This window comes from Mercenaria mercenaria, chromosome 5 (genome assembly GCF_021730395.1).
Source record: "Mercenaria mercenaria strain notata chromosome 5, MADL_Memer_1, whole genome shotgun sequence".
Classification (NCBI taxonomy): domain Eukaryota; kingdom Metazoa; phylum Mollusca; class Bivalvia; order Venerida; family Veneridae; genus Mercenaria; species Mercenaria mercenaria.
In genome coordinates, this window is record NC_069365.1 from 19,071,983 (window position 1) to 19,099,871 (window position 27,889).

Sequence of the window (27,889 nt, forward strand, 5' to 3'; positions counted from 1 at the left end):
ATCCCTCTAAGGGTCAGCGACAGTCAAAAGTTATCACGCTATCCTGAAACGTCCTATCATTTGGACTAAATTTTAACGTCCCGAATAAAAATAGATCTAGATTTTTGAGCGGCAGACAAAGCAGTGTGAGTGTTGAGCCTCAAGTAGAAGCCCAAACGAAACTGTGTAATTTAGCATTTTTTAATAAAATATTCCCCACTATTCAAAATGACCGGGTTTATTGTTAATAGCGCCACGTGTCGTGTATGACGAAAGGGATTGTCACTCTATTGACAATTTTGTGTATAATACCATATTTGGGATAGTAGCAGTTTAAATCATAAACACGATATATTTGTTAGCCTTGATTAATTAACTGTGCCAAAACTGTGAATACATTGGATTTTTATACATAATTTTATACAGGTAAACTTACTTTTCTGATAATTTTACCGTCAGTTTGTAAATGCACGTTTTAGTTTCACTGATTATACTACCGGTTTGTACAGTGAATTAACATAGATATATTTTGGTGCTCTGCGCTTGTAAATTGAAATATAGCTTGTTTTTCTCGTTGTATGATTGTGTTTAATAAAATCAAAAGTGTACGAGTATATTATCAACTGGAGGGGAAAAACAAACAACTTACATGAACCTTAATTAAGGTAAGTATGTACACGTTTTGCTAGAAAAAAGATGTACAGGTAATATTTGTATTTGTCTCTGATTACATTATACCTGATAAAAATGTATAAAGTGTTTAGTTTGAGTATATTTTTCACAACGATATAGATATAAAAATTAATCAGTGTGACACTCGAAACAATTTATCAGTATATGTCTAGTGTATTAAACTGTGACGACCCTCGTTGATGTAAATACTTAACTTTTTCAAGCATATTATATTCTATTATTGCTATCTGACATTTGATATATCTACATAAGTGCCACACACTTATCTCGTTTCATACAGAAGCTTATGGGGCACATAATTGCACGAAAGACTACAGATGGGCGTAGAGCAATTACATTACAGGATTGTAATTTGTGGAATTGTTGAATATTATTATGGAACAAAAAAACTGTTGTATTACATTAAGACACGATGGCACACTTAAACTACCTTTTCTATTTAAATACTAAATAATGAGCCTGTTATGTACACATTAATAATAATAAAAAAGTAAAGTGACATTAAGTAAAACAAGTTTAATGACTATAAGTAAACATGCGAGTCAATGATTACCAGTCAAAACATTGTTCATCAAGAAACATTTGGTGGTAGAGGAGCGGTTTATTTTGTAGATTATAAGAACGTTCTGGATCCTCCTGTCTAATTTGCTACAACATAACGGCACACAATGGCAGGAATGTGTGCTTATTGATTTAGATTCTTTAGAAAATAGGCCTTTAAACACCACCGACTCTTAAAGTCAAAGACATTTCGACAGGTTTTCTTCCGAAACATTGCATGACACTTGTTAACTTAAACACAATTAATGCATGAATGCAAACATCCAGGATTTGTAAAACACCAGCAGTTCGTTGAGGCCTGCCTTCAAAATATTCCATGGAGCTATGCAAGTAAACAGTTTCATTTGCCCTTTAAAACTAAATGAACATAAAATTGAAAAAATTTAATAATTACTTACAGTAATTCGGGACACCTTCATATTGTATTGTGGCCAGAGGCTGTTTTCGAAAAGAAATGTCGATATTGTATATGGACTTTCATATTCATTTGGTATGTATGATGATTAATGAATAATGATTTTATTAGTATAAATATATAGAGGATATTACAGGAGTGTCTTTTCATATTGAATTTATTAAACGAGTTGAATAAAATGATAAAATGCGAGGCTGTGCCTTCATTGGATATAATGTTTCCGCATTTCTGGGCATGTTTCGCTTGCCTCCCAATATATGAATACTTGTTCAGTATCACAGTATTCTAAAAGCTTTAAGTGGTAGTCACCACAAATGTGCAGAATCGACCAATAAGCTAAACGTTAGTGGAAAAAGTGTTTCCTTGTTGGATTTCTTGTAACATTTAATTCACAATTTCCTTAATCTTCCTGTTTGCTGGTAACGGTTTTAACTGTCGTCATCAGTCGATCGCCCTTATCCCTGGCGAAATACACCTAAGTTCTAAGGACGTTGGGGCAGAAATTACGGCAAATTTGTTAGTCCTACGAAAATTTTGGCAAGTACAGTGTCCGTCTCAAAATTTAACAACACAGCGATCGTATTTCATCTGCAAAATCAATAGTATGCGATTCGGCGTGATCGTGGTTTAGTCGACAAAGAGAGATGAGAAATATTTCTAGACAAATCGTTATGCCAATAATTTTTGAGACGGACCTGTACTATTTCTACTTGTTTTACTTTGAATTTAAATCTTATTTTCTGGAATTGCGCATGTATGAGATTTTAACGAATAATTTTCTAAGGACTATTTATATTTAACATTAAATTACTTAATTAGATTTATATTTTATTTTGATACATTATAATTATAATGGCATAAACTGTCAATTTGTTTTGATAAATAAGAAGTAAGCATGTTATTTATTACAAAAATGATATTCTAAAATGTAAAGTAGTATTTCACGACACAAATTGTACAAATAAAGACTTTATCTAGTATGATTTTGTGGAAATAAAACAAATACACGATTGTAGCAAAACATGTGTTTTATCATTAATGTGAAGGCTTTTAGAACGATTAAATGTTATACCAGTAATATGACAATGCACAGATATGCCATATAAAAGGCAGTATGATATTGGATGCGTGGATATTATCTGTTTTGTGCACATTTAACATGTAATTTATGTAAATTTAGTAGGTGTGTGTTAAAGTACTAGTTGTGTGAATGTATTTATAGTAAAGAGAATCATACGTACAGTAAATCTAATGATTTTGAGTGATATATATCATACTATGCAAAAATTGGGACAACATCTTTTACAATTTTGCTGAACTAGCCATGCCATAAAAGGTTAGATTCTATGTGAAATTTATTCATTCCTTTTGTTTCGTCTTTTGTATATCTTTTAGGGTTCCTGTATTTCTTTTCGACCATATTATTGTGATTAGTAGTCAATCATGCCTAACCAGGGCATAATGCACCCGGTGACCCCCTATATATTCTATATAAATGATGCAATCCGGTCTGAAGTCAATTTTCAAAATCATTCAGTCGTGAATCTATCCATAAATTTAAATAACTTGGATTCCCAGTTTATAACCGTTTAAACCGTTTTAATATTCAAATCAATACTCATTCTTTCTTTATATCATAATCTATAACGCGCAATTTCACTTTATACAGCACACAAGCTTTTACTGTTATTTTTTTAAATCTATAACTGTTAGGTAATAATAGTATTAAATATTGGACTTTCCGTAGTTAAAATATAGTAACAGTCCACGGTTCATAACTCATCATTATCGGTAACAAACGTTTGTACGCATTCGCCAATTTGATTTATCCATAATAAACTGTTGATAAAATGTAAATATAAGAGATTTGACAAATTAAACCTTCTTTAACATAACTATGAGATCCCATTTTAACAAGATACATGTTGAATTTTGCATTTACCTATTTCTAAATGGGTGTATTTGTCATTTATTTATTTGACACAATTACAAAGTAGATTCAATCAAGTTGAAGCGGAAAACAGCATATGTAGATAACCAATCAAAAAAATGTTTTGATTAAGATTAACCAGTCAAGTCTTGTTTTGATAAAGACATATAATACTTTTTTACGTATAAATGGTATGTCATATTTCAAAGAGACGGCGAAGAGAAAGGTTCAGATAAACCGCAGGGACATAAATTTAAAATATTACACTGATATTAATCTTTCTTTCATATGGTTAAACATTCTTTATTATCGAGTCGGGTTTAATGCTTGCTACGGGTAATTGACCTTATTCACTCAGCAATGCGGTAAACTAAATAGGGATATTTTGTAAACGGGTTAAGAGGTTATTTTATCTTTCACATTTGACAGGTGGCACGCGCCAGTATCCATTTATGGTTTAAACATTCAAAACAACAAGAGTGAATATAGTTTATGTCAATTTATTTACAAGATATTTACAAGACAAACAATACAATACACAAGCTAAACAACAGAGCTTCTGTTTAGTAATCAAAATCTGTATATACAATATGCATGTAAAAATCACTGCAGGTCATTAGTTTTCACCCAGCTATTGAACTTCTTCGGATAATATTTCCATTGTACAAAATATTGCTTATTTTGTCCTTTTCCTCTTGTCTTTATAATTCTGTTAATTTTAAAGCTGTGATCTGGATCGTAGTTCACTTTCTGCATTTCACTCTCATAAAATGTTCCTTTAATTTCTTCATCTTGCAAATCATTCAGCCTGTATACAGGCAAAGTTCCTCTGAGATAACGTTTTGACACTCGGAACACTTCTCCACTGTACGTTTGATCATACGCACGAGTAAACGCATTTCTCAAATATGTAATCCTTACATAGTCACCAATTTTAAATTTGAACGGTTTTAGTTTTGCGCTGATTTTGCCTTTCCTCGGATTTTGTGCAAAATATGTGGCTAATCTCACTTCTTCCTGGTTAGCGTCTTTTACACTGGCTGGTCTCATTCCAATCGTTCTGTGAAATGTTTGATTATAGCTTTCCGCGATGCCATCAAGAATTGGTAAATATGTGTTATTGTCCTTGTAGGTTAAGTAACGCATTATTCTCGATTTTATTGTCAGTACTGCACGTTCGCTCGTGCTCGCCTTTGTCTCATTCTGTGTTGGCGAGTATAAGACGTTGTATTTTTTCATCAGATCTTGTACCAATTTGGCTCTGAACTCCTGACCTGAAATTGTACAATTTAAAATTGTAGTTTATTCATGAGAATAGAAGTGTATGTTTGGAAAAAAACGCTGATTTTACCTATGATTGTAAATACATTGTAATGTACATAAGTAAGTATATTTTTAAAGATTTCAAAGAATAAGACATATACCTTTGTCAGTTATCAATCTCTTTGGCATGCGGCCTGAATTTTTGAAGATGTCTTTAAATGCCTCTGTCACATCATTTCAAGTTTTCTGTTTGAGAGGTCTTAGCCAGACATACTTGCTGAATGTATCAATAACTAACAGTATGTATTTGTATCCTTTGTTCCATTTTTCAAACTTAACCATATCAATTAAATCTGCCATCCATAGGTCGTCTTTTCCGGCACTGATCACATGGTTTCTTTGAAACCGTCTTCTCACAGGTTTATGCAAGCTGTAGGGTTCCTGATTTTGAAGGAATTTCCTGATTCTATGCATCCCAATGTTAAATTTTCCTTCCGTTTTTACCACATGATACAGTTTTTGTGGTCCGGAGAAACTCGCTGGATGTGAAGGATCAAAATAGATTTTCTTTAAATAGTTTTCCCATTGAGCCATGTCTGCACTCTCCAAAATCCACAACATAAATGAAATAAATGTTTATACATTAAGTATTTTATCCAGTATCAGACTCGTCCTCCTCGCTTTCGTCATCATTTTCCTCGTCCGACAATTCTGTCTCGAATAGTTCTTTAAAGTCAGGCTTGTATTTTCGCAGTACACGCTTAATAGCCGATTGAGTGCTTACATTCTTCTGTGTCAATGAATGTATGTCTTTTAAAATCTTTTGATGCAGTGTACTGTTTTGAAGTGGCAGAATAAACGAATCCAACAGATACTCGTATTTTGTGAAGAATGTGCGTTCATTATATGGCTGGATACGATCTTCTGTCATTTCCTGTGCAGACTCCTCGTCTTCTCCGTCCTGTATAAACTGATTATACAATTTGTCGTATTTATCGTCGTTATAGTCTATAGCTTTTTTCCAGAGGGATAGATAAGCCTGATTTTCTTCAACGTTATCTTCCATTTCGACATCACTGCTGTCTTCCATTTTTCTTTTCTTTGATTGCGTAGTGTCGTTATATTCTGCGCACCCTCCCCTTTTTACATGTCTCTGTACATCGTGCGAAGAGTCGAACAGAAGTCCACAATCGTCGCAAGCATTTGTATTTTCAGCCATAATTTCACAATTATATCCTGCGATGTCCACAGTATGACTTCCGACTGACAAATGATTTAAATCTGACTGCTGCTTGCCTTTTATACAATTTCGATCTGATTCTGTCATTTGATTGGTCAGTTCTGTAAGGCTTTCGTTGTTCGTAGATTTTCTGTCTATCCACATTAAATCATATTTCAATCTTGCATGTTCCGGTGTAAATGGCTTAAGATCCACTAATAGACAACCATAGGGTTGTTTAGTTGCTTTCTCAAACTTCTTTAAAAAGTATTCACTTTTACCAGGGTACATCTGCCTCGCTAATGTGATCATAGATTGTTTGTCCACCGGGTTATTGAACATTACCAGGTAATGACAGTTTCTTCTCTGTGTCGGATCCTTACTAGCGTATAGGTTTTGATTGATGGAAATCACCGACAAAGATCTATGATGAGACCCCTCTGTGAACAAATCCGTGATTCTTTTGTCCTTTCCAGCCTCTGACATCATATCGTCCAGAATTAGCAAATTATTTAACTTTGTGTCAAAATATTCGTCTTCGTTTATGTCGGATGGAATGCCTTGGTAGAATTCCACCACTGGGCTAACTGTCTTTTGAATTTCTGTATACATTTGCTGCCATCTTCTGTACAGCCACACTATTCTGTGAACTGTAGGCTGAATTCTAGTATTGTGATGTTGCAGTAGGTCCTTAACAAATGTCGTTTTACCACACGCTGAAAATAAAATAACGATTATTACCGTATTTGGAATACCAAGATGCGTGCTATTTTTAAAAATCGGATTTTCCATAATTTGTTACTATATTTAGCTCTTATACATTTTTTCATAAATCAGCAGTGTTACTTAGACCTCTCTCCGTAATAATAAATGGTTCAGACGATATAAGTATAAAAATGTGTACACTAATATTGCTGCTTTGCCAATTAAAAATCTGATTTTACTAATTTGTATAGCATCTATAACTGAAAAACTGGAAAACCTTAATTAATAACTGGCTTAATCCCATTTGAACCGGTTTCTTGAGACATTTTATATATAAGCTCGTTCTGAGACCAGTAACCGTGCATTTGAAAATTACCAGCCGAAGTGTTGGTGTAACGGGGAAAAAAGCAGACGACAGTTTATCAACGCTGGTATACAAAGCTTAACTGACTCATCCGATTTTCAAGGTTAAGTTTATTTACGGTCATTTAATTCACATTGTGTATGCGATGATTTCTATATCTAGTAAATGCGAAAATCGCTGCTGCTTAAATTTCTGGAAATATCATTTCTTGTACAAAGGATCTAAAATTACCTGTTGGGCCTGATATCATCATGGTAGAGGGGTGTTGTAAAACCACCGGTTTTGTTTCTGTGGTCGTCGCAGCGTCCCCTTGTGTAAAAATCCCACTGTATTGAACTGATGGCATATCACCCTTCTGTGGTGGTGGTGGTGTCATTCTAGTCAATACCGGTGGTGATGGTAGATACGTATCACTGATCTGAGAATGCGCATCATTATTGTTTTGTCCATCATGTTTGTAATGTTTATGTCTCAACATCGCATCCCGTCTTGAAAAGCACTGATTGCACTCGGGACAGTTTACAAGCAAAATACCATCTACCGATAAAGTGAGAATTACAATGGATAATCCGCAATTGGACTTTCCAATCGTTCTTCCATTTATGAGGAGATCTGAACTTACAGTCAACAGAATTTTGTCAGAAATAGAGAGGGTGCTGCAGTCATATGAACAATTTGTGCTTGATGAAACGTTCGGGCTGGAGCTCGTTCATGTACATTTACCTACTGGAAGTGGAACTCGAAGCAAACCGTACGTGGACATATCAAGGTTGTTAAAAAGTAAAGGTAGTGTCATTCAAATTAGAAATACCGATGAACTTTGCTGTGCACGCGCCATAGTGACAGCAATAGCACGTATAGAAAAACACCCGCAGTGGGATAACATACGCAAAGGGCGTCATGCGCAAAAACAACTGGCACTTAACTTACATGACAAGGCTGGAGTACCTTTACAACACTGTGGTATTGAAGAAGTGAAACAATTTCAAGAAGTACTTTCCAGTTATAAGATCCTTGTTTTGTCGAAGGAACACTTTAACGCCATTATCTATGAAGGACAAGAAGACGGCGTACCTATTTACTTGTACTATCACAATGAACACTTTGATGTTATCACGACAGTCGCAGGCTTCCTGAATAGAAGTTACTTTTGCGTTCAATGTAAAAAGGGTTACAGTAACAAAGAGCAACATGCCTGTAACAATCCTTGCGTTCACTGTCATCGTATACACGAGGACGACTCTGCGCACTGGGAATATTGTGATGACTGCAATAGATATTTCATCAACGAAACGTGTTTCTTAATGCACAAGCAAAACCATGATACTGGAACATCAACTTGCAGTATGTATTACAAATGTAGAGATTGCGGACAAGCAATAAATATGCGGAAGCATAAGAATCCTCACATGTGTAATGAAACATATTGTAAAACATGCAAAGATTTCGTGGAAGAAGATCACAAGTGTTTTATGCAGCCAGTGGAAGAGGATGAACCTATGACCACAAGTAATAAAACAAAGCCAAAGGATACAAAATATATATTTTTTGACTTTGAGTGCACACAAGATCAACAGCTCCAGTGCGAGAAAGGATATCTTTCAGGCGCAAACGGGAAGTGTGTTAACTGTAAAAAAGCAACTTGTGGTTCTTTTGAACATCAGCCGAACTTATGCGTCGTACAAAGGGTATGCACTCAGTGCCTGGACAGCAACTTGTCTTTCGATTCAGAGTGTGATCATTGTGGAAAAAATGAACTGGTTTTCAAAGGAGAGCAGACCACTCAGCAGTTTTGTCAATGGTTATTCTCTGAGGAAAATGTTGGCGCTACCGTAATCTGTCATAACTTTAAGGGGTATGACAGCTATCCAGTTCTACAATACTTACATGAGAATGCCATCCTTCCTGAGGTAATTACCAATGGGACGAAATTTATGTCCATCAAAGTTCCTGTGTGCAAGATCCGCTTCATAGACTCAATAAACTTCATTCCGATGGCTTTAGCGGACATGCCCAAAGCATTTGGAATCACAGAACTGGCAAAGGGTCATTTCCCACATCTATTCAATCGACAAGAAAATCAAGCCAAAACCCTGACACAGTTACCAGACATAAAGTACTACTCCCCAGATAGTATGAAAATAGAAAACCGACTGGAATTCCTTGCATGGTATGACATTCACAAAAACGACAAGTTTGATTTTCAATATGAACTCTTAAAATACTGCCGATCAGACGTGGACATTCTGAGGAAATGCTGTTTGAAGTTTCGTGATTTGTTTCAGGAAATAACACAAACGAATGGAGTTCCTGGCATAGATCCTTTTGAAAAATGCCTGACCATCGCATCGGCGTGTAATCTGGTGTTCAGACGAAACTTTCTGGAACACGAAAGTATTGGTATTATTCCAACACACGGGTACAGGCCTGAAGAGAAACAGTCTGTTTTAGCATACAAATGGTTGGCTTACTTTGCATACCAAAAGAATGTACACATACAACATGGTCGAAATGCTGGTGAGAAGGTCATAGGCCCTTACAAAGTTGACGGATACTACGAAACTGAAGAAGGAGAGAAAGTTGTTTTAGAAATGCATGGTTGCTTTTGGCACGGTTGCAACCGCTGCTTTACAAATTACACCATCAATCCTGTGAATGATATGACAATGGGTGACCTGTATGCCAGAACATTGGATAAGCAACGCTATATAGAGTCTCTAGGATATACGTACGTGTCCAAGTGGGAATGCGATTTTAAAAAAGAAATACAAGATACCCCTGGCTTGCAAGAATTTATAAGATCTGTAAATATAGTGTCCCCACTTGAGCCGCGAGATGCGTTTTACGGTGGAAGGACAGAAGGATTCAAATTGTACGAAGAAGCCTCAAATGACCAAGAAATAAACTACTATGACGTGACATCGTTGTATCCATATGTTAACAAAACTGGAAAAATACCTCTAGGACATCCCGAAATTTTCACAGAAAATTTCACAGACATTACCGAATACGAGGGTCTAATCAAGTGTAAAATTGTACCTCCACGTGGACTCTACCTACCTGTCATACCTGTAAAGTCGAATGGAAAACTGCTCTTTAGCCTATGCAGATCATGTGCAGACCAATACCAGCAGTCGCCATGTCAGCATACTGATAATGAAAGAGCCTTTCTGGGTACTTGGGTTACAGATGAGGTCAAACTGGCCCTGTCTCAGGGTTACAAAATACTGGAAATCTATGAAGTTTGGCATTTTAATAAGATATCACAGTATGACCAAGACTCCAAATGTGGCGGTATATTCACTGAATATGTGAATACCTTTCTAAAACTCAAACAGGAAGCTAGTGGTTGGCCTGAATGGTGCAAAACAGAAGATGACAAGCAGTTATACATTCAACGATTTTATGACAAAGAAGGTATATTTTTAGACTATAACAGAATATACAAAAATTCAGGCCTTCGATCCTTGGCTAAGCTGATGCTGAACTCCTTCTGGGGCAAGTTTGGCCAACGTACAAACCTAGCACAGACGTCTTATGTAACAGATACAAAGGAGTTCTTTGACTTTATGACTAGCGATCAACAAGAAATAAAGAACATACGATTTGTAAATGAAGAAACTGTGCAATTGGACTGGATATACAATGAAGATTTTATTGAGGCTTCTTCCCGAACAAACGTTGTTATAGCTGCATATACAACAGCACAGGCCCGGCTTAAACTTTACAGCTATCTACAGCATCTTGGAAAACGTGCACTTTATTGTGACACTGATTCTATCATATTTTCAACCAGACCAGGGCAGTGGAAACCTCCACTTGGAGATTATCTCGGGGATATGGCAGACGAGGTTTCGGGAAACAAAATCACGAATTTTCTTACTGGTGGACCAAAAAACTATGCATATAAAACAAAACATTGTGATAAAAATGGTTATACATCATTCTGCAAAGTAAAAGGAATCACTCTTAACTTTAAAAACTCCCTCAAAATAAATTACGCTATGGTGGTGGACATGATTAGGGGGTCGTCCACTGGTAATACAGTCCAGGTTGCAGATATGAAAATATGCCGGGATATCACTAATACTACACTTGTCACGAGACAAGAAACAAAGGACTATAGAATAGTGTTTGACAAAAGAGTAATCGATAAGGATTACCTCACATATCCATATGGATACTAACTATTTTGTAAAATAACATCATATTTTGTAGATAGCTGTTTTATAAAATGGGCTTTATATGCCACACTAAGTGTTATATGTACATGTATTAAAAATGTTTGTCTCGTAAATAAACTATAAAACAAAATTATGTCTTACTTTTTTTCGTGTGTGAATTCATCATAGCTGTGATTTTATACACTAATGCAATGAGAAATTAACTGAAGTCGGTCGAACTATTATGGGACATGTACATCTGTGTGAGATATGAACATTAATTATTACAATATCTTTGGGTATAAAGGATAAAATGTTAAGCCGTATATAACAGAGTCTGATTTAAACCACCCACTCAAAAATGGCGCCAATAGAGTCACCGGTACAGTTACGACTGAATGATTTTGAAAATTGACTTCAGACCGGATTGCATCATTTATATAGAATATATAGGGGGTCACCGGGTGCATTATGCCCTGGTTAGGCATGATTGACTACTACTGTGATTAAACCAATTATTCGGCAGATTATAACATGTCTCGCCTTGAAATATTGACAGACAGGTTGGCCGCAGAGTTATTACATTTTTTTACACCTTTGATTGGGACACTTTTGAAAGTCGGAAGTGTTAATCACCTCTTTATCTTAACCCATGACAAACACCACCTGTAGTGTTTCTGAAATCTGGTATATAAAGATAACTTTTATTGTAAAATGAGATAATAAGAAAAACAAGAGTACAAGTTACGCTTCTCAATGACAGTTTTTAGTTGTGTGTTTGAACTTTTTATTTACTTTAAAATATCTCATTTTACTGTATTTAAAGTGTGTGTTACTCTCGAAAGAAACTTTGTGATTAATTTATTCTAAAGAACTCTATTTAAATTGCTCTAACTGTGTGGATACAGTTTTGAAGACAGACAACTTTGTGTTAATTTTCTACTTTGTGACATTTTAGCGCGCTACAAGTATATCGTACCTTTGGTTAAATGTTGTTAAACATGCGTTAAAGTACAAGTTACGCTTCTCAATGACAGTTTTTAGTTGTGTGTTTGAACTTTTTATTTACTTTAAAATATCTCATTTTACTGTATTTAAAGTGTGTGTTACTCTCGAAAGAAACTTTGTGATTAATTTATTCTAAAGAACTCTATTTAAATTTCTCTAACTGTGTGGAAAGTTTTGAAGACAGACAACTTTGTGTTAATTTTCTACTTTGTGACATTTTAGCGCGCTACAATTATATCGTACCTTTGGTTAAATGTTGTTAAACATGCGTTAAAATATTATTAAACGGAATCGAAAATTGACAGTGTATGTTTATTGTGACCATATCGTAACATTTACATTCTGGCGAATTAATCAAACAATATTTTTTTAAATGTATGTTCAATATGTGGACACAAGTGCCTGCATTTTTGCATGTATTATTGTTATATAGGTAACTGCTGAATTAAATTGTTTTTACGACCGATAAAAATCAAACTTTTCAAATGCGCAAGGGAAAGTTACCCAGTCAACAATATTAATTATATACAAAATTGATCTCTTCAAAATAGTACTGGAGTCAATAGAGGCAATAAACTACTGTACATATCCAACATTATAAATCCTTAAACAGTGCCCTAAAGTCTATAGCACACTTTATAGTAAAGTACATCTTGCACTGAGAGACCACCTAAGGGAAAGGCAAAAACCATCTAAACACAAATATTCTTTTAATATAATACAATAAAATTTGTCCTTAAACAACACAAAAAGGAACCGAAAAGTGGTCTCTTAATAGATGCGAAAGTGGGAAGTTTCAATATTTATATAAATATAAATATGTACGTGAAATTAGTTTACACATTCACAAAAACTGAAATGTCTTCTTTATTGGAACGAAGTATAAATTTGGAAAATCGGTAACAGTGTTTGTCAGAAATGCCTGAGTAGAACGTAGTCAAACTGTTTCAGTAAGGTTTATAAATCTAACTTTCAGAACGTCCATATTATTACTGAGTCAAGTAAGTAAATTTATCCTATCTATAAATTTTGATATTGATAATCGTAAAAAATAAGATAAGTTACACAGAGACGATCTAAGCCTCAGAAGGGCGCATGACAACTTTAAGTTCATGAGTTCGATCTCCGTGAAATTGAATGTTTTCCATGACGACCTGACATCAGACTGACGCAATTTTGCACCCATTTCTAATTACTTACGCTGTAGGAATTTTAAAGTTGTCCTTTCAATTTTCGGAGAACAAGTGCAATTAGGTGATCTAAGGGCTGTTGTGTGGTGTTTAACTAAAAAAACAACTTAAAACACAATGTATTCATACGATTTTATATATATTGAAATGCAAGACTGCTTTAAGCTTTCAAAAATGTACTATATCTGCAAACATATATGACCATTATAATTATCACCTATACCCCTAATATATTAAGGGCTGTTTTCTGTTTTACTGTAACGCAATGAGACATTTTTCACGTTCAAAGATAAATGTTCAAACAATGTAATAATAATATCAGTGGAAAATATAAACTAAGGCATACATCAACACCAGTACATGTTACTTCAAATTGCCTCTGGTATTGCTTTTTGTTTAAAACTCTCTTATTTCTTAATGAAATGTGTAGGCAAATATTTATAGAGTTGGATACGTTTCCCCACTTACAGTCTAATTTACGAATCAATGATATTGGTAGTTCTGCACGTTCGACAAATTTCTTTTTTCTTTTAATATAGAATTGGATTTAAGGATGATTTTTTTCAAAAACTAAAAAGATAATGTCAGGCGTTTGATGTTTTGTGAGACGGATGTGACAAATTTGGGACCTCGCACAAGTTTTCATAATGGGTATCTATGTGAAAATCACAATTTTGATAACATTTTTGCATATATAATTTTTTCTACAATATACATTTCAATGAAACATATCGTAAATAAACATATAGTCTATATATAATACGGTGAAATAAAATGTATAAGATATTGAGATATTTGCCAGAGAAACGCTCTTTTCACATTGATTTTAAGACATTGGTTAGAATTATTTAATTTTCTAAATCGTTGTAATATCATATTATATCTTAGGAAAGAGTCATTAATTCATAAAACAATTTTCACTTCCGTACCCCAGTCCAGGCTTTATTCTACATATCTTGATAAATGACATTACACCACTTTTCCAGTTTATCAAACGTTGTGCAGGACTTCCTTAAAAGTAAATACAAGCGTAAAATGTGTATGTTCTAGCATGTTATAGTGTATGTACTCGTATGGGTTAGCATATGAACTTTTAGCTGGGTAAATGGATGTTTTGAAAAACAAGAGCTCGTCGAACACGAAATGCCCCTCTTGATGCATTCAGTAATTGCACATGGAACAGAATTTATATACTCACTGTAATCAAAAGTTCTACTGTTCTGATCCAATCTGACCTGGACCTTTAACTTATTAACCTAACAAGAGATCACAGAGTGATCTTGGCACCGACAACTGAGCCAATTTTGAATGTTCCAAATTTCAAGACTAGCTCAAGACCAAAATCAAGGTCAAATTTCATTTCGGTACAAAACACTGTGCATGTGGTCCAAATTTGAAAGCTGTGGCTTGAGAAATGTGAAAGTAGGTCACTAGATCAATTTCAAGGTCAAAGTTCATTTTGGTAGACAGAACTATGCATGTGCTTCAAATTTGGAAGCTGTAGCTTGAGAAATGTGAAAGTAGGTACTAGGTAAAAATCAATGTCAAATTTCAACTCAGAACACAAAAATATGCATGCAGTCCAAATTCGAAGCCTGTAGCTTCAGAAATGTGAAAGTAGGTCACTAGGTCAATCTCAAGATAAAAATTCATTTCGGTATACAAAGCTATGCATGTGGTCCAAATTTGACGGCTGTAGCTTGAGAAATGTGAAAGTAGGTCACTAGGTCAAAATCAAGGTCAAATTTTATTTCGAAACACAAAACTATGCATGTGGTCCAAATTTGAAGTCTGTACCTTCAAAAATGTGAAAGTAGGTCATTAGGTCAATAACAAGGTCAAAGTTTGTTTCGGTACACAAACCTATGCAAGTGGACCAAATTTGAAGGCTGTAGCTACAAAAATGTGAAAGTAGGTCACTAGGTCAAGATCAAGGTCAACTCATGTCAACGTTCATCTTGTCACTCAAAACAATACATGTGGTCCAAATTTGAATGATGCAGATTATAGACATGAAGATTCTAAGTTTTTCCCTATATAAGTCTATATGAACCATGTGACCCGAGGGGTGGGGCCATTTTTGACCCTAGACGGATAATTCGAACAAACTTGGTAGAGAACCACTAGATGATGCTACATTACAAATATCAAAGCCCTAGTCTTTGTGGTTTGGACAAGAAGATTTTCAAAGTTTTTTTCCTTATATAAGTCTATGTTAACAATGTGACGCCCAGGGCGGGGCCATATCTGACCCTTGGGGAATAATTTGGACATTCTTAGTAGAGGACCACTAGATGATGTCATATACAAAATATCAAAGCCCTAGGACCTGTGGTTTTAGACAAGAGGTTTTTCAAAGTTATTTTTCCTATATAAGTCTATATAAACCATGTGACCCCCTGGGTGGGGCAATATTTGACCCCAGGGAAATTATCTGAAGAATCTTGGTAGAGGGCCAATAGATTTTGCTACATACCAAATATCAAAGCCCTAGGCCCTGTGGTTTTGGACAAAAAGATCAGAAACCATTTAACTGTTCCTGGTAAATGTGACCTTGAACTTTGACCTAATGACCTCAAAATCTATAGGGGTCATCTACTGGTCATGACCAACCTCACTATCAATATTCTTGACACTAGGCCTAAGCATTCTTGAGATATTGCCGGGAAACCATTTTACTGTTACTGGTCACTGTGACCTTGACCTTTGACATACTGACCTCAAAATTAATAGAGGTCATCTGCTGGTCATGACCAACCTCCCTATCAACACTCATGATCCTAAGCCAAGGAGTTCTTAAGTTATCATCCGGAAACCATTTTACTGTTCAGGGTCACTGTGACCTTGACCTTTGATATACTGACCTCAAAATCAATAGGAGTCATCTACTGGTGATGACCTACCTCTCTATTATCTTTCATGATCCTAAGCCAAAGCATTCTTGAGTTATCATCCGGAAACCGTTTTACTGTTCAGGGTCACTGTGGCCTTGAACTTCGACATACTGACCTCAAAATCAAACGAGGTCATCTGCTGGTAATGACCAACCTCCCTATCAACTTTCATGATCCTAGGCCCAAGCGTTCTTGAGTTATCACCCGGAAACCGTTTTACTAATCAGGGTCACTGTGACCTTGACCTTTGACATACAAATCTCAAAATCAATAGGGGTCATCTGCTGGTGATAACCAACCTCCCTATCAACTTTCGTGGTTCTAGGCCCAAGCATTCGTGAGTTATCATCCGGAAACGGATTGGTCTACATACAGACCGACCGACCGACAGACCGATCGACATCTGCAAAACAATATACCCCTCCATCTTCGAAGGGGGGCATAATAATACACACACTGGTACTGCGACAGTGACATACTCGGTACCTCAAGCAAGTTAGAACAATAACCTCCAAATATGTCTTACAATATTTGGTATTGACTGAACACTTTTAAATTCATAATTGAAAAACAAAGTTCAGATACATATCATTAGGAAGTTCAAGATGTTGTAAGGATGTAGTGCAAAGATGTAGTTACAGACATTTTCCTAGACTAGCCACTAGACTGATAATAAATATATTTCTACATTTTTCCACTTATTTGTCTAATTCAGTTTCATAGAGACAAAAGCTAGTCTATTGTAGAGATTTTCACAGAGGAATGATGTTAAAATTATCGATACTGGACATAGAATATAGACTGGCTCAGTTCACTACATTCAATCATAAAAATGTAAAAAGTTATATCATAATTTAGGAGCTAGTCTAACATTTTCCTAAATAATTCTGAACATTCAAGCACTACATTAAGACACTAGATTGCATGTTTTAATGACCATAGCAGATACAATGGTAAATGGTAAACAAACAGTGAACTAAATGTTTAAAACAAAAGATAATAGGTAAGAGTAGATTTCTCGGAAGCACATAGCACCAAAAACACAGCCTCAGAGCCACGCATTTACATAGCAGGCCCACAACAAAAAGAAGCTGTAATGTAAAAATATTTCAGACGGGCTGCTTTAAACATCCAACATTTACATATTAATATAAGCTAAATATTGATAAAGGGGGCGGAATAGGTAAGGGGCGAAATGGGGTCGGGGTGGAGGAGGAATCCGAAGGGGAAAGTTGAACAGGGACGAATATACAAGGGAATGCCATGTTCTTAAAAAACAGTCGCACAACAACGTAAATCACAGTAGCGCAGACACCCGTGCACCAAAGATAAACACACAACGACGATCAACTGAATAACTGAAAAACGAACAAGCAACACATAAGAAAACAGTAGGGCACCGTTAAAGACTCACAAGCTTACAAACGCACCCACACAAGTAGGAAAAAGCAATCAAGTACCGTCTTGGGATTCGGCTGCCAAAAAAAGAGGAGCCACGAAAACTTACTAAAAGTAAAGGGGAGCGGATGCAAAAAGTAGCGTAAATGCAAGGGAAAGGAGAGGGCAAAAGGGGGAGTGGGGCGGTGGAAAAACGCTTACAACAAACAAGAAAACATATGCCACACACAATACAAGACAGACAAAACAACCTGTTGAAAATAGGGACACCGCCTTGGAACGGTCAGTAACCTAAAAAAAGGAAACTGGGGGTTTAAACGCGTTTAGGGCATGCCAACCTCGCACTTACCCTATGTTCAACAAGTTAAATAACACAATGTAAATAAAATTCCAACTGAGAAAGGCTCTAACATTAGTGCAAAAGTAACAGATAAATAAAGCAAAACATAAAATTAAGGTAAATTTAAGGTACAATTACACCAATGTACTCAACAACTTGTCTGACGTCAGAGCAACAAGAGCCTAACTTTTAAGGGACCGACTAAGAAAACTGTAAGACAAAAATCATCTCCCTCCGTCCGTTGTATGTAGGATTTAGGAGAAAAGCATCATGCAGTCCTACACTTTATTAGTCATCGCACCATCAAATAGGAAAGCGTAGCAATTAACTGTAGAGGGGTCAATTACTAAATTATTATTATTATTATTATTATACCAGATTTATATAGCGCCCTTTTCATGATCAATTTCACGTTCAAAGGCGCTTTACATAGTTCAAATGCAGCCACATATGCAGGGCGCATAATTTGCAGCCACATATGCAGGGCGCATAATTTGCAGCCACATATGCAGGGCGCATAATTCATCCTCTACTAGTACAGACACAGAGCGATCTGACCAGAGGGACAGAGTGAGACAAAGCCCCCACGAGAGAGATCAGAAATCAGATACAGGCTTGTCCGGCTAACTTAGCCTAGCTCGTTGCGAATAGACAGCCTGGTTCTTTAACGTGCCCAGTGAAGATTTCTGTCATTAAAATCATCTATCTTTGAGCAAGCTCTTGCAAAACGAATAAGCTGTGAAATATAGACACCGTATGATGTTGCTCTGCTGCTCGAAGGACATCTCCATCAAGATGGGGAAAGTTGACAATTTCGAAATTAAAATCGTCCCTTTTATCATATATTTTCGTTTCTAGATTATTATTCACAATTCTTAAATTTAGATCCAGAAATGACACTTCTAAATCTGAAGTATTAGCCTTGTTAAGCTGTAACTCTTTAGGCAAAAAATGGATTTTGTCAACAACCTGTTATTTAAGATCTAGATTTCCTAATATGGACGCTATCAACACGTTTGAAATACCGTATATCCGACATAATCTAGAATCCTAAGCATCTTTCGGACTATACTTATTATTATACAAGACGTTACTATCATTTATTTTACTATCACTTCTGTGCGCATTTTGAATTACCCAACTATATATCTACCATCTTAATTGACAAGATTGTTCAGCGTCTAATGTTAGTTACATGTATGCAGTAACTAGCACGTTCAATGACTTGGGTGCATTCCGTAAGGTAGAACGTCAACTGTATAGATGTACAAACTAAAGCTGTAATATTTATATCTAATACATATAAACTAAACGATAAACTATTTATACATTCAAATCATTTCAAAGTATCATCAAAATGGATATTAAGTTAGGCAGTTTATCTAAAAAGTGTTCCTGGACTCTGTACCAGTACTATGTTGTTCCTCGCAAGTAACTACCAACTTCTCCAAATAAATAAGAGATGGAGGACGAATGATTTCAGACACAATATCTTTTATCAGGCTCAATCAAACCGAGCCTGCAACATTTTCGTTTATGTCGTGTTGGGCGACCTGTGGTTTTCCACTTTTTAATTTTTTTTGTATATGTATTTCATCATTATAGATTTGCCTTCGAAATATATTTCTAAAATCTTAACTCATTTTGACAGTACAAACGAATCTTGGTAACATCTACTAACTTTACACCCCCCTTTTCATCTACTTATTTAAGAATAATAAACCGAGATAAAAGATGTTGAACAATTGTGAACTATATTCTCCTTGATAAATACTTTACGTGTTGGTAGTATTATATTATTATTATACCAGATTTATATAGCGCCCTTTTCATGATAAACACGTTCAAAGGCGCTTTACAGCAACTGCAGCCACACAGGGCGCGAAATCATCCTCTACTAGTACAGACACAGAGCGATCTGACCAGAGGGACAGAGTGAGATAAAGCCCCCAGAACAGACAGAGAGAACTTTTCAGATACAGACGTGTGTATAGTATCCTGAATCCTGAATTATTCTAGTTCTTTAAAATGTTTCTTTTTGTTTGCACGAACGGCTATATCAATGACGCACTTACAAAACATAGTATCGCACCCTATATGTCTCCCTTCGGATATATCTCTAGCTATATTCGGAACATGTTTTCATATATAGCACCCCCTAATCGATGAGCTGTACACAAACGCAAGCATAAGGAAATCCGAATATGACTCCCTATACATGAATTAAAATGTTATAACAGTAACGTAAAAGTACTACAAAAGAGTAATACAAAACAGTATGTGGCAAAGTTTTGATGGTAGAGGAAGACCCCAGATGCCCCTCCATGCATTATTTCATCACGAGCGGGCATCTGTATACAATCATCGACCTTCCGTATGCCAGCTGGATGGCTTCCCCCTCCCCTCCCGCAACTTTTACAGAAGAGGGGAGGCATATAGACTTGCTCTTCTTCATCCGTGTGTACGTAAGAGCGAGAGTACGCACGTCCCCAAAGCGGTTATTAAATATCTGAAATGAACTAACAACCACGTGGTCTATTCTACATAATGAGACCGAGGAGCAATATATGGAATATAGCTGCAGGTGTTCCGTGTATAACTCAAATTTTAGCAATATACGAAGAATTTAGCTCCGCAGAAGCTATATACGAATATGCGCTCCAAATACAGCTCCCTGAGGAGCCGGATACTCACCTGTATTGCCGGGATCAATGAAATCTAACATTTTTAAAATTAACAATCTTAACAAAGGTTAAACCGGTCTTTGTTATGAATGGCATTGAGGGTAAATGTTATACAATTTTACTTCGAACAAAGCTGTTCATAAAAAATAATGATACTCCTTTTTGACTTTTACATTCATATTTCATTATATTCAGTTATGTTCGAAAAGAGAAATAACTTTCGTTATAATAATTATGCTTGAATATAAAAGACATCAAGAAGAACTTTCCTAACTGATTGTATTGCCGATCCTTTTCAAAGCTATTTAGATAATGTAATGTCTAGATTTCTTTTCTATAAATGCATGTATATATGAGATTGATGACATCTTATCCCACTGACAATGTAAAGCAGGTTATAATTTTTTTCTTTGTGTTATGATTACTTCTGGAATTCCAAAAACAGTTATTTTGCGTTACAAGTTGGTTATTCCAATTTTTTTATTTAGCTCAATACAGCTAAAAGAGGCAATAGAAATGACCTTGTCATTACATTTATATCTCGATCAATTTGTGAAGTGAAATTTAACGATACATAACACTTAGCAGAAATTAGCCTTTCACTGTGTCTATTGTGTATTATTTTCAGTATTATTATTGTCATTCTTTCAATGGTTGGGATTTCAATTTACGACAGCATTGCAAGGATCACGTAAAATAGAAAAATAACTACACCATGTATTTGTGTATACATGTTTTATGTAGCTGACAGCACCAGCATTCTGCAACTTTGTTTAAATCATTGCAGTTTTCTGAAATACAAGACTAAACTTCCGTAGGTTCAATGTGTATGCTAGCGCTTTCAAAATAACTATTGCTTCTCATCATGTAAGTCTACTTTGATGCCTCATCAAGTTTAATACCATAGTTTCGTTGTTTCAACCTTTTAACACCGTAGTTTCGCGTTTTCGTCATTGTGGTTTCGGCGTTTTACCATCATAGTTTCCTTATTTTGACCTTTCAACATGATAGTAACGTTCTTTCGTTGTTTTGAACTCACAATAACGGGACACAGTATCTAAATAATATTCCATACAAAAATTGCATCTATCGTCAGGTAAAGTCGCTTAAATATAATGTCTTTTTTTTTTAAAGATTTCAACCCGAAATTTGACCGTAAGTACAAATGCAGGATAAGCAAGCTTTCGAAAATCTCTGTTAACTTCGATGAACAGCGGCGGCTCGACGACTTTGGTTAATTTTTGTTTAAAGTTATACGTCATACAGTTGTCATTTGAACTATTTGGAAAACGTCCTGATAAGCATGGGCAGCGCGTGTACACGTACGCAATTTAACACAAGCAAACCTTAAAGGAAGAAAACAATCATAGAATAATGGTATAAACCACGGACATTCAAAAGCATTCTATAAACATATTTTGTGAAATGCAGAGTCTTTAATTGCCCTTTGAACCTCAGTTAAATTTCAATATTTATCAAGCAACATCAGCAAGTATCGTTTTCAGGGCGTGCGATTTCATTGTATAAGTGTACTTTACACTTACGGTAACCGCAAACGTTACAATGTTTATGACCAACAAGGAAGCAAATATATTTGCCTAACTTTGACTTTTATTCATAACTTTAAACAGATAGTTATTTGCAAGGTGGCTTTCGAACGGATAAGAAGTGAAAAAGGTACTTGTTTTTTTTTTTTTTTTTAATTTATCGGGAATATTTAATATAGCAGTGACAACAGGCTTGGTAGTATAAGAATTATGTAACAAACGTGGTCAAATTATTAGTTGAAACTGCATTGCAAGATTTATGTTTTATAAATTAACGTAATACATACCGGCCGATCTGAAATACTCTGGGTTTTATTTTTAGCAATATTAAATCATTTTGACTGAATGTAAATTTATTGTATCAAGCGTAAAGATGCCTCAAATGTTTTAATATAATATGTTTAAGCACATAAAATGATGTATTTGATTACTTCCGAACAGCTTTAACGCAGTGAACAATAGAAATCCGTTGAACAATGAAACAAACATTATATTGTCAATTGTTTTAGTGATTTAATAATACCTTCTGGTTTATGGTTTTGCTTGTTCAGTTCAATGTCTTTCCTTAACAATTTGATGACTACGTTAAATGAATAATGACTACTTTAAATGAATACAAACTTGAATTCCATACACTTTAGATGATGTTTGTGTTTATGCTGGGTTATCAGTTGCCTTGTATTTAGTACATATGAATGAATAAAATGGTTTCAGGAAATCAAAATTCGTGGAAAAAAATCCCTCAGTAGCATAGAACGCGCCCAATCAACAAAAAAACGGACTTGGTTTGACTGAGTCTGTTGAAATGTGTAACAACCCTCATGCCTACCAGCACCGGCTTAAGTGGTATACTGTTAAAATGAATTTTCTCCATGATCCCACAGCACCAGATAATATCACAGCATTTAGTCCAAGTACGTGGAAATATTTTACAGTCGCCACATCGCACTTAAAGACTGCTGTTGCGATAATTACAACAATCCGAGAAAAGATCCTTTGGAAGCATAAAATGTAACCAAGCGACACAATAGCATACCCGATTTGATTTAGTCTGTTCATGAGAATGTAATGAAATGTTCAACACCCCTCATGCCCCCTGGCGACTTTTAAGTAAAATTTAACTTCGTTTAATCCTTGAGAAATCTTCAAAGATTCAGTTCGAAATTAAATTTGATAACACTCGATATGCAAGACTGATTGTTGCGAAGCCCATAAGAATTAAACACCACCGTATATCCCTGTTTTATAACAATTGTCTCATTATTATCGGCTATAGTTAATTACATGCGAAGAGTCTCTGCTACGTTTTGCAGAAGTCTGGGTTCGACTAAGGGCAGTGTGACATTTAACACACACTGTCAGTAAATTATCATAAATATTAAGTGTACTGGGATTTAGGATTTAGCATTAAAACAAGGTCAAAATCCAATAGGAAAGAAAGCAGCCTTGTCACACCCTATATAGCTCCTTTCGGATATAGCTCCTCGGAGCACCTTTTCGTATATATCTCCTGCGGAGTTATATTCTCCGTATATAGCTTGCTTAAACTGGAGCTATAAACGGAACACCTGTAGCTTAGTTCCGTATATAGCTCCTCTGTGTTGTTATGCAACATGGACCACGTGGCTTATTTAGGACATTTCGTTATGTCCCGTTTTTAAGGACCAGATAGTGTCAAAATATTTCACACTTGATGCCTTAATTCTAATGCAAGGGTCATAACTAGTACTAAACCACTATTTGCCAGTCAACATTTCTGGACATTTTTTGGACTTTGGGGCAATTACCTATTTCGTCAAGTCCAACAAAAAACTAAAATCTTCTGTTAAACCTAGTTAATGTTTGTTCCAAATTTGATAATTCTGTCACATAGTACAGAAGATGGGTGTCTGTCACAGTATGATCAAGTATGTATTTGTACTCAAGGGTCATAAGTTCATAACTGCTAGACCAGATACAAAACCTTAAACCCATGTTCCTAACTTCGATTGCCAGTCATAATTTTTTTTTGTACAGGTTGATGATTCACCGTCTAATTGTACCCGTTTTGGGGACTATGTACCTACGCACTATCGCTCTCTAGCTCATACGTACGAATGGCTCGAGAAATCAAATTTATAAATCCCCACCTGTCTCAAAAGGTTGTGTGGGAAATCGTATATCCAAATGACCCTCAGCCAAATAATCATGTTTTGTATTACTCGAACAGTACTGTTATAGTATTTTAATTTTTCCATGAATAGGGAGTCATATTCGGGTTTGTGCATGCTTGCGTTCGTATACAGCTCCTCTGTCCCAAGAAGCTATATACGAAAACGTGTTCCGAATAAAGCTCCCCGGGGAGCTATATCCGAAGGGAGCTATATAGGGTTTGCCTGTCCGAAAAGAAACCCTACAGAAGTGTATTCGTTTATACGCCATACTTGGGGTTAGCATCTCAATGTTATAAAGAGTGAAAAAAGGGAATATTTCGATATTTTGAGGCTGGATTGTGGAAGAAGAACAAACAGACTTAACGTTAAATTCTTGTCAGCTTATTCAGCACAAGAAAATGATGTGGGAGAGAAATGTTTTATTTATTTCAATAGCTGTAAATATTTATTATAACATGACTTAGTGTAGAATAAAATATAGAACTTAGTCTGGGCTTCGTGTGGTGGTACAGAAAAAGAGCCAAAAAAAAAATTACAACAAGAAAACAACCTTATTGAATAAAATAAATGTCGTCCCTATCACGTTCCATTGTGAAAACTGTTCTGATCAAATTTCGATAGTAAATTAAAGTATGAAATGTACACACATTCCCGACAAAGACATAAGTGGGTCGAGGTTGGAGAAAATTATAGGTACCGCATGATTAATTTCAGATGGCATGTTTATTTTCTATTTCTACATTACGATTTAATCCTCATTTCAGAAAGATGAAACATGGCCGAGGCCCGGACGGAGGAGGATGGCAGTCTGCCTGTACCAGACTTGCCGTCATATATATCTAATACATCTGTGGACGGAGCCAGTGGTGCCGACTTCATATCGCTATCTCTTCAGCCTCAACGAATAGACATTGAAATAAGACAAATACAAGACATTGTAGGAACAAACAATGTGGTAAGCTGACAATATAACCTAACATTAATGTTGTGTTACAAAAGGTATATAGTATATCAATTATAAGTTCGAAACATGGCTTTGAAAGCATGCAATATATAAAAGTTTAAAACAAATTTTCAACTATAATATATAGAGGATATTTGTTTGTTTAGAGTGAATATGGAATATATCTCACTGAGAAGTGAGAAAATTTCAAATATTTTCACGGGCGTGAAATGTGAAAATTTTCTCACTTCGAGGTGAGATATATTCCATATTCACGAAAAACAAACAAATTTTCTTTTTATTTTATGCTCAATTACGTTGAGAAATGCATTTTGCTACTGTTTTAATCTCAGCGCGGGAAACAGACGCGTGTAAACAGACATGACGTCAGACGTGCTGTGACGTTATAAAGACGCATGCAACATAAAGTTCCATTTTGTTTTATATTTTGCTGCATATCGGTATGAAATTCTCTTTAAGTAAAATAATTTGAATCGAGAAATATATTATAAAGAACAAAGTGCGACTATAATTTCATCCTGTTTTAAGCAAAAAATTTAAAATTCATACACAATGTATGAAGGGGCGGAGCTCATATCTCTCACAGTGTGAAAATATAGATTTCATATTTTCACAGTGTGAGCGATGAGATATGAAAATATTTAACTGATAGAATACAGTATTTCATTAGTTAGCATAAAATAAAATATTTTTCTTTAATCAAAATATCTACATCTATATCTATATTACATTTTAATTTTGACATGTGAATACTCCAGTCGTGAAAATATTGCATCATTCTGTTGTTAATATTCAATACATCATAATCAATAACAAACCTTAATATAATCGGAAGATATTAATACTAAGATATTATTAGGTAAAATACCTTTTAAAATAAAAATGAATTTTAATAATTCAGTTTCAGATATAATCTGTACATAGCCTTTTCAGAACAATTGTGTCTAACAAATATGAAAACCATAACATTAAATTTTTGAGAGATAACTGTATGTTTGATAATAAGAATTAGGCAATTGCATCACCATTTCTCCTTGACATCGACACTATCTATATTCGAATACATATAGATTTATGCTACTAAGTCTATATTTATGCTACTAAGTTTATATTGTCGCTACTTAGTTTACAAATTCGGTCAAGGTAAACTGGAAATTGTTGTATAAACTTAATGATATTCTAAATGTTCTAAAATTGTCTAACAATTATTTACAGGTTTTACCGCAAAGTAATATTGAAAATATACAAGGTTTACACCAATCAAGAATGCAAAATATCCATGGAACTATCGAAATGCATGAAATTCCAGATCACACACAATTTTATCAGAATATGGATAGCAGCGAAGACAATTTCAGAATACGCTTAAGAACATTTCGAAATTGGCGTGTACCCTTTCTCGATCCGGAAGTTCTGGCTGAAGCCAATTTTTGTTTCACAGGTATTTGTTTCTTATAAAAACAATGGCCCACTGACATTAGATTTTGTATGTTTGTTTTGGGTTTAACGCTGTTTTTCAACAGTATTTCAGTCATGTAACGGCGGGCAGTTAACCTAACCAGCGTTCCTGGATTCTGTACCAGTACAGACCTGTTCTCCGCAAGTAACTGCCAACTTCCCCACATGAATTATCAGAGATGTAGGACGAATGATTTCAGACACAATATTTTTCATCAAATCGACAAGGAGAACATACGCCCCGTCCGAGGATCGAAATCGCGATCCTGCGATCCGTAGATCAACGCTCTTCCTACTGAGCTAAGCGGGCTTGCTTTATAAGTACTAAATTTAAAACTGTAATATTCACTTAAAGGAATAAATTAATGCTATATAAGTACAAGTTTTATTAACAGACTATTTACCCATTTATCCATCGTAAGAAGTGGCATGTTGTTAGCGTGACTTTCTGAAAGTTATAAAAGATGCAGCCGTAGGTATGATCCATATTTTAAAATTATGTATTGGTCCTATTAAAAGTTAAATAATAATGAATATATCGGGTATTTGTTTGATTTTATTTCAAGGTGAAGGAGACACGGTACGATGCACGGTATGTGGAGGACAGTTGTCGAACTGGCAGCCTGGTGATAATCCAAGACAAGAACATTTGAAAGAGTTTGGATTTGCCTGTCGTTAAACCGACGATTTCTTGCTTTTTCGTTTTATAGAAACTTTAGGAAACCAATTTAATTTATAGATGTGAAAGCATTAAGAATTTTGTGCAAAATACTTTGAAAAATGGAATCCTCTGAAAACTGGACTTTTGACTTTGTTCGGTTTTCAGATTTTTTTGCTGTAGAAACATTTTCCCTACTGACCTCCCAGTCCAGATTACACGGCTTTGTCCACATGCAATGAAAGCATAAATAAAACAAAATTAGAATGTGCAGTAATGATAGTTACACACAATAAAATTTGA

The 27,889-nt window shown here is 35.2% G+C and overlaps 3 protein-coding genes across 5 annotated transcripts; 2 read left to right on the top strand and 1 right to left on the bottom strand.

The window, feature by feature from the left end:
• Positions 1–260: 260 nt before the first annotated feature.
• On the top strand, positions 261–27,889 carry LOC128556909 (uncharacterized). Of its 3 annotated transcripts, none has more exons than XM_053542828.1 (4): positions 261–405; positions 25,271–25,461; positions 26,686–26,911; positions 27,495–27,889. In XM_053542828.1, exons 2-4 carry the CDS (start codon positions 25,282–25,284, stop codon positions 27,605–27,607), a joined length of 519 nt encoding a protein of 172 aa, XP_053398803.1. In that variant the 5' UTR covers positions 261–405; positions 25,271–25,281; the 3' UTR covers positions 27,608–27,889. The 3 variants fall into 3 exon arrangements, with proteins under 3 accessions (XP_053398803.1, XP_053398805.1, XP_053398804.1); XM_053542830.1 differs by lacking the exon at positions 261–405 and adding an exon at positions 508–644; XM_053542829.1 differs by lacking the exon at positions 261–405 and adding an exon at positions 22,387–22,483.
• LOC123530887 (uncharacterized) lies at positions 4,063–7,667 on the bottom strand. The gene is made up of 3 exons (XM_053542823.1): positions 7,361–7,667; positions 5,003–6,776; positions 4,063–4,852 (listed from the first exon to the last, which is right to left on the bottom strand). The coding sequence occupies exons 1-2, from the start codon at positions 7,605–7,607 to the stop codon at positions 5,494–5,496; spliced, it is 1,530 nt and encodes a 509-aa protein (XP_053398798.1). The 5' UTR covers positions 7,608–7,667; the 3' UTR covers positions 4,063–4,852; positions 5,003–5,493.
• On the top strand, positions 7,690–11,316 carry LOC123523245 (uncharacterized). Its single transcript, XM_053544466.1, has one exon. It carries the CDS (start codon positions 7,690–7,692, stop codon positions 11,314–11,316), a length of 3,627 nt encoding a protein of 1,208 aa, XP_053400441.1.

What these genes read in the sequence shown, in the direction of transcription:
- LOC123530887 (XM_053542823.1), bottom strand. Translation starts at nt 7,607, where the DNA reads ATGTTGAGACATAAACATTACAAACATGATGGACAAAACAATAATGAT. An exon ending in GATGATATCAGGCCCAACAG is followed by an intron (nt 6,777 to 7,360) that starts GTAATTTTAGAT and finishes TTTTATTTTCAG; the next exon opens with CGTGTGGTAAAACGACATTT.
- LOC123523245 (XM_053544466.1), top strand. Translation starts at nt 7,690, where the DNA reads ATGGATAATCCGCAATTGGACTTTCCAATCGTTCTTCCATTTATGAGG.
- LOC128556909 (XM_053542828.1), top strand. Translation starts at nt 25,282, where the DNA reads ATGGCCGAGGCCCGGACGGAGGAGGATGGCAGTCTGCCTGTACCAGAC. An exon ending in TTGTAGGAACAAACAATGTG is followed by an intron (nt 25,462 to 26,685) that starts GTAAGCTGACAA and finishes AATTATTTACAG; the next exon opens with GTTTTACCGCAAAGTAATAT. An exon ending in AGCCAATTTTTGTTTCACAG is followed by an intron (nt 26,912 to 27,494) that starts GTATTTGTTTCT and finishes TTTTATTTCAAG; the next exon opens with GTGAAGGAGACACGGTACGA.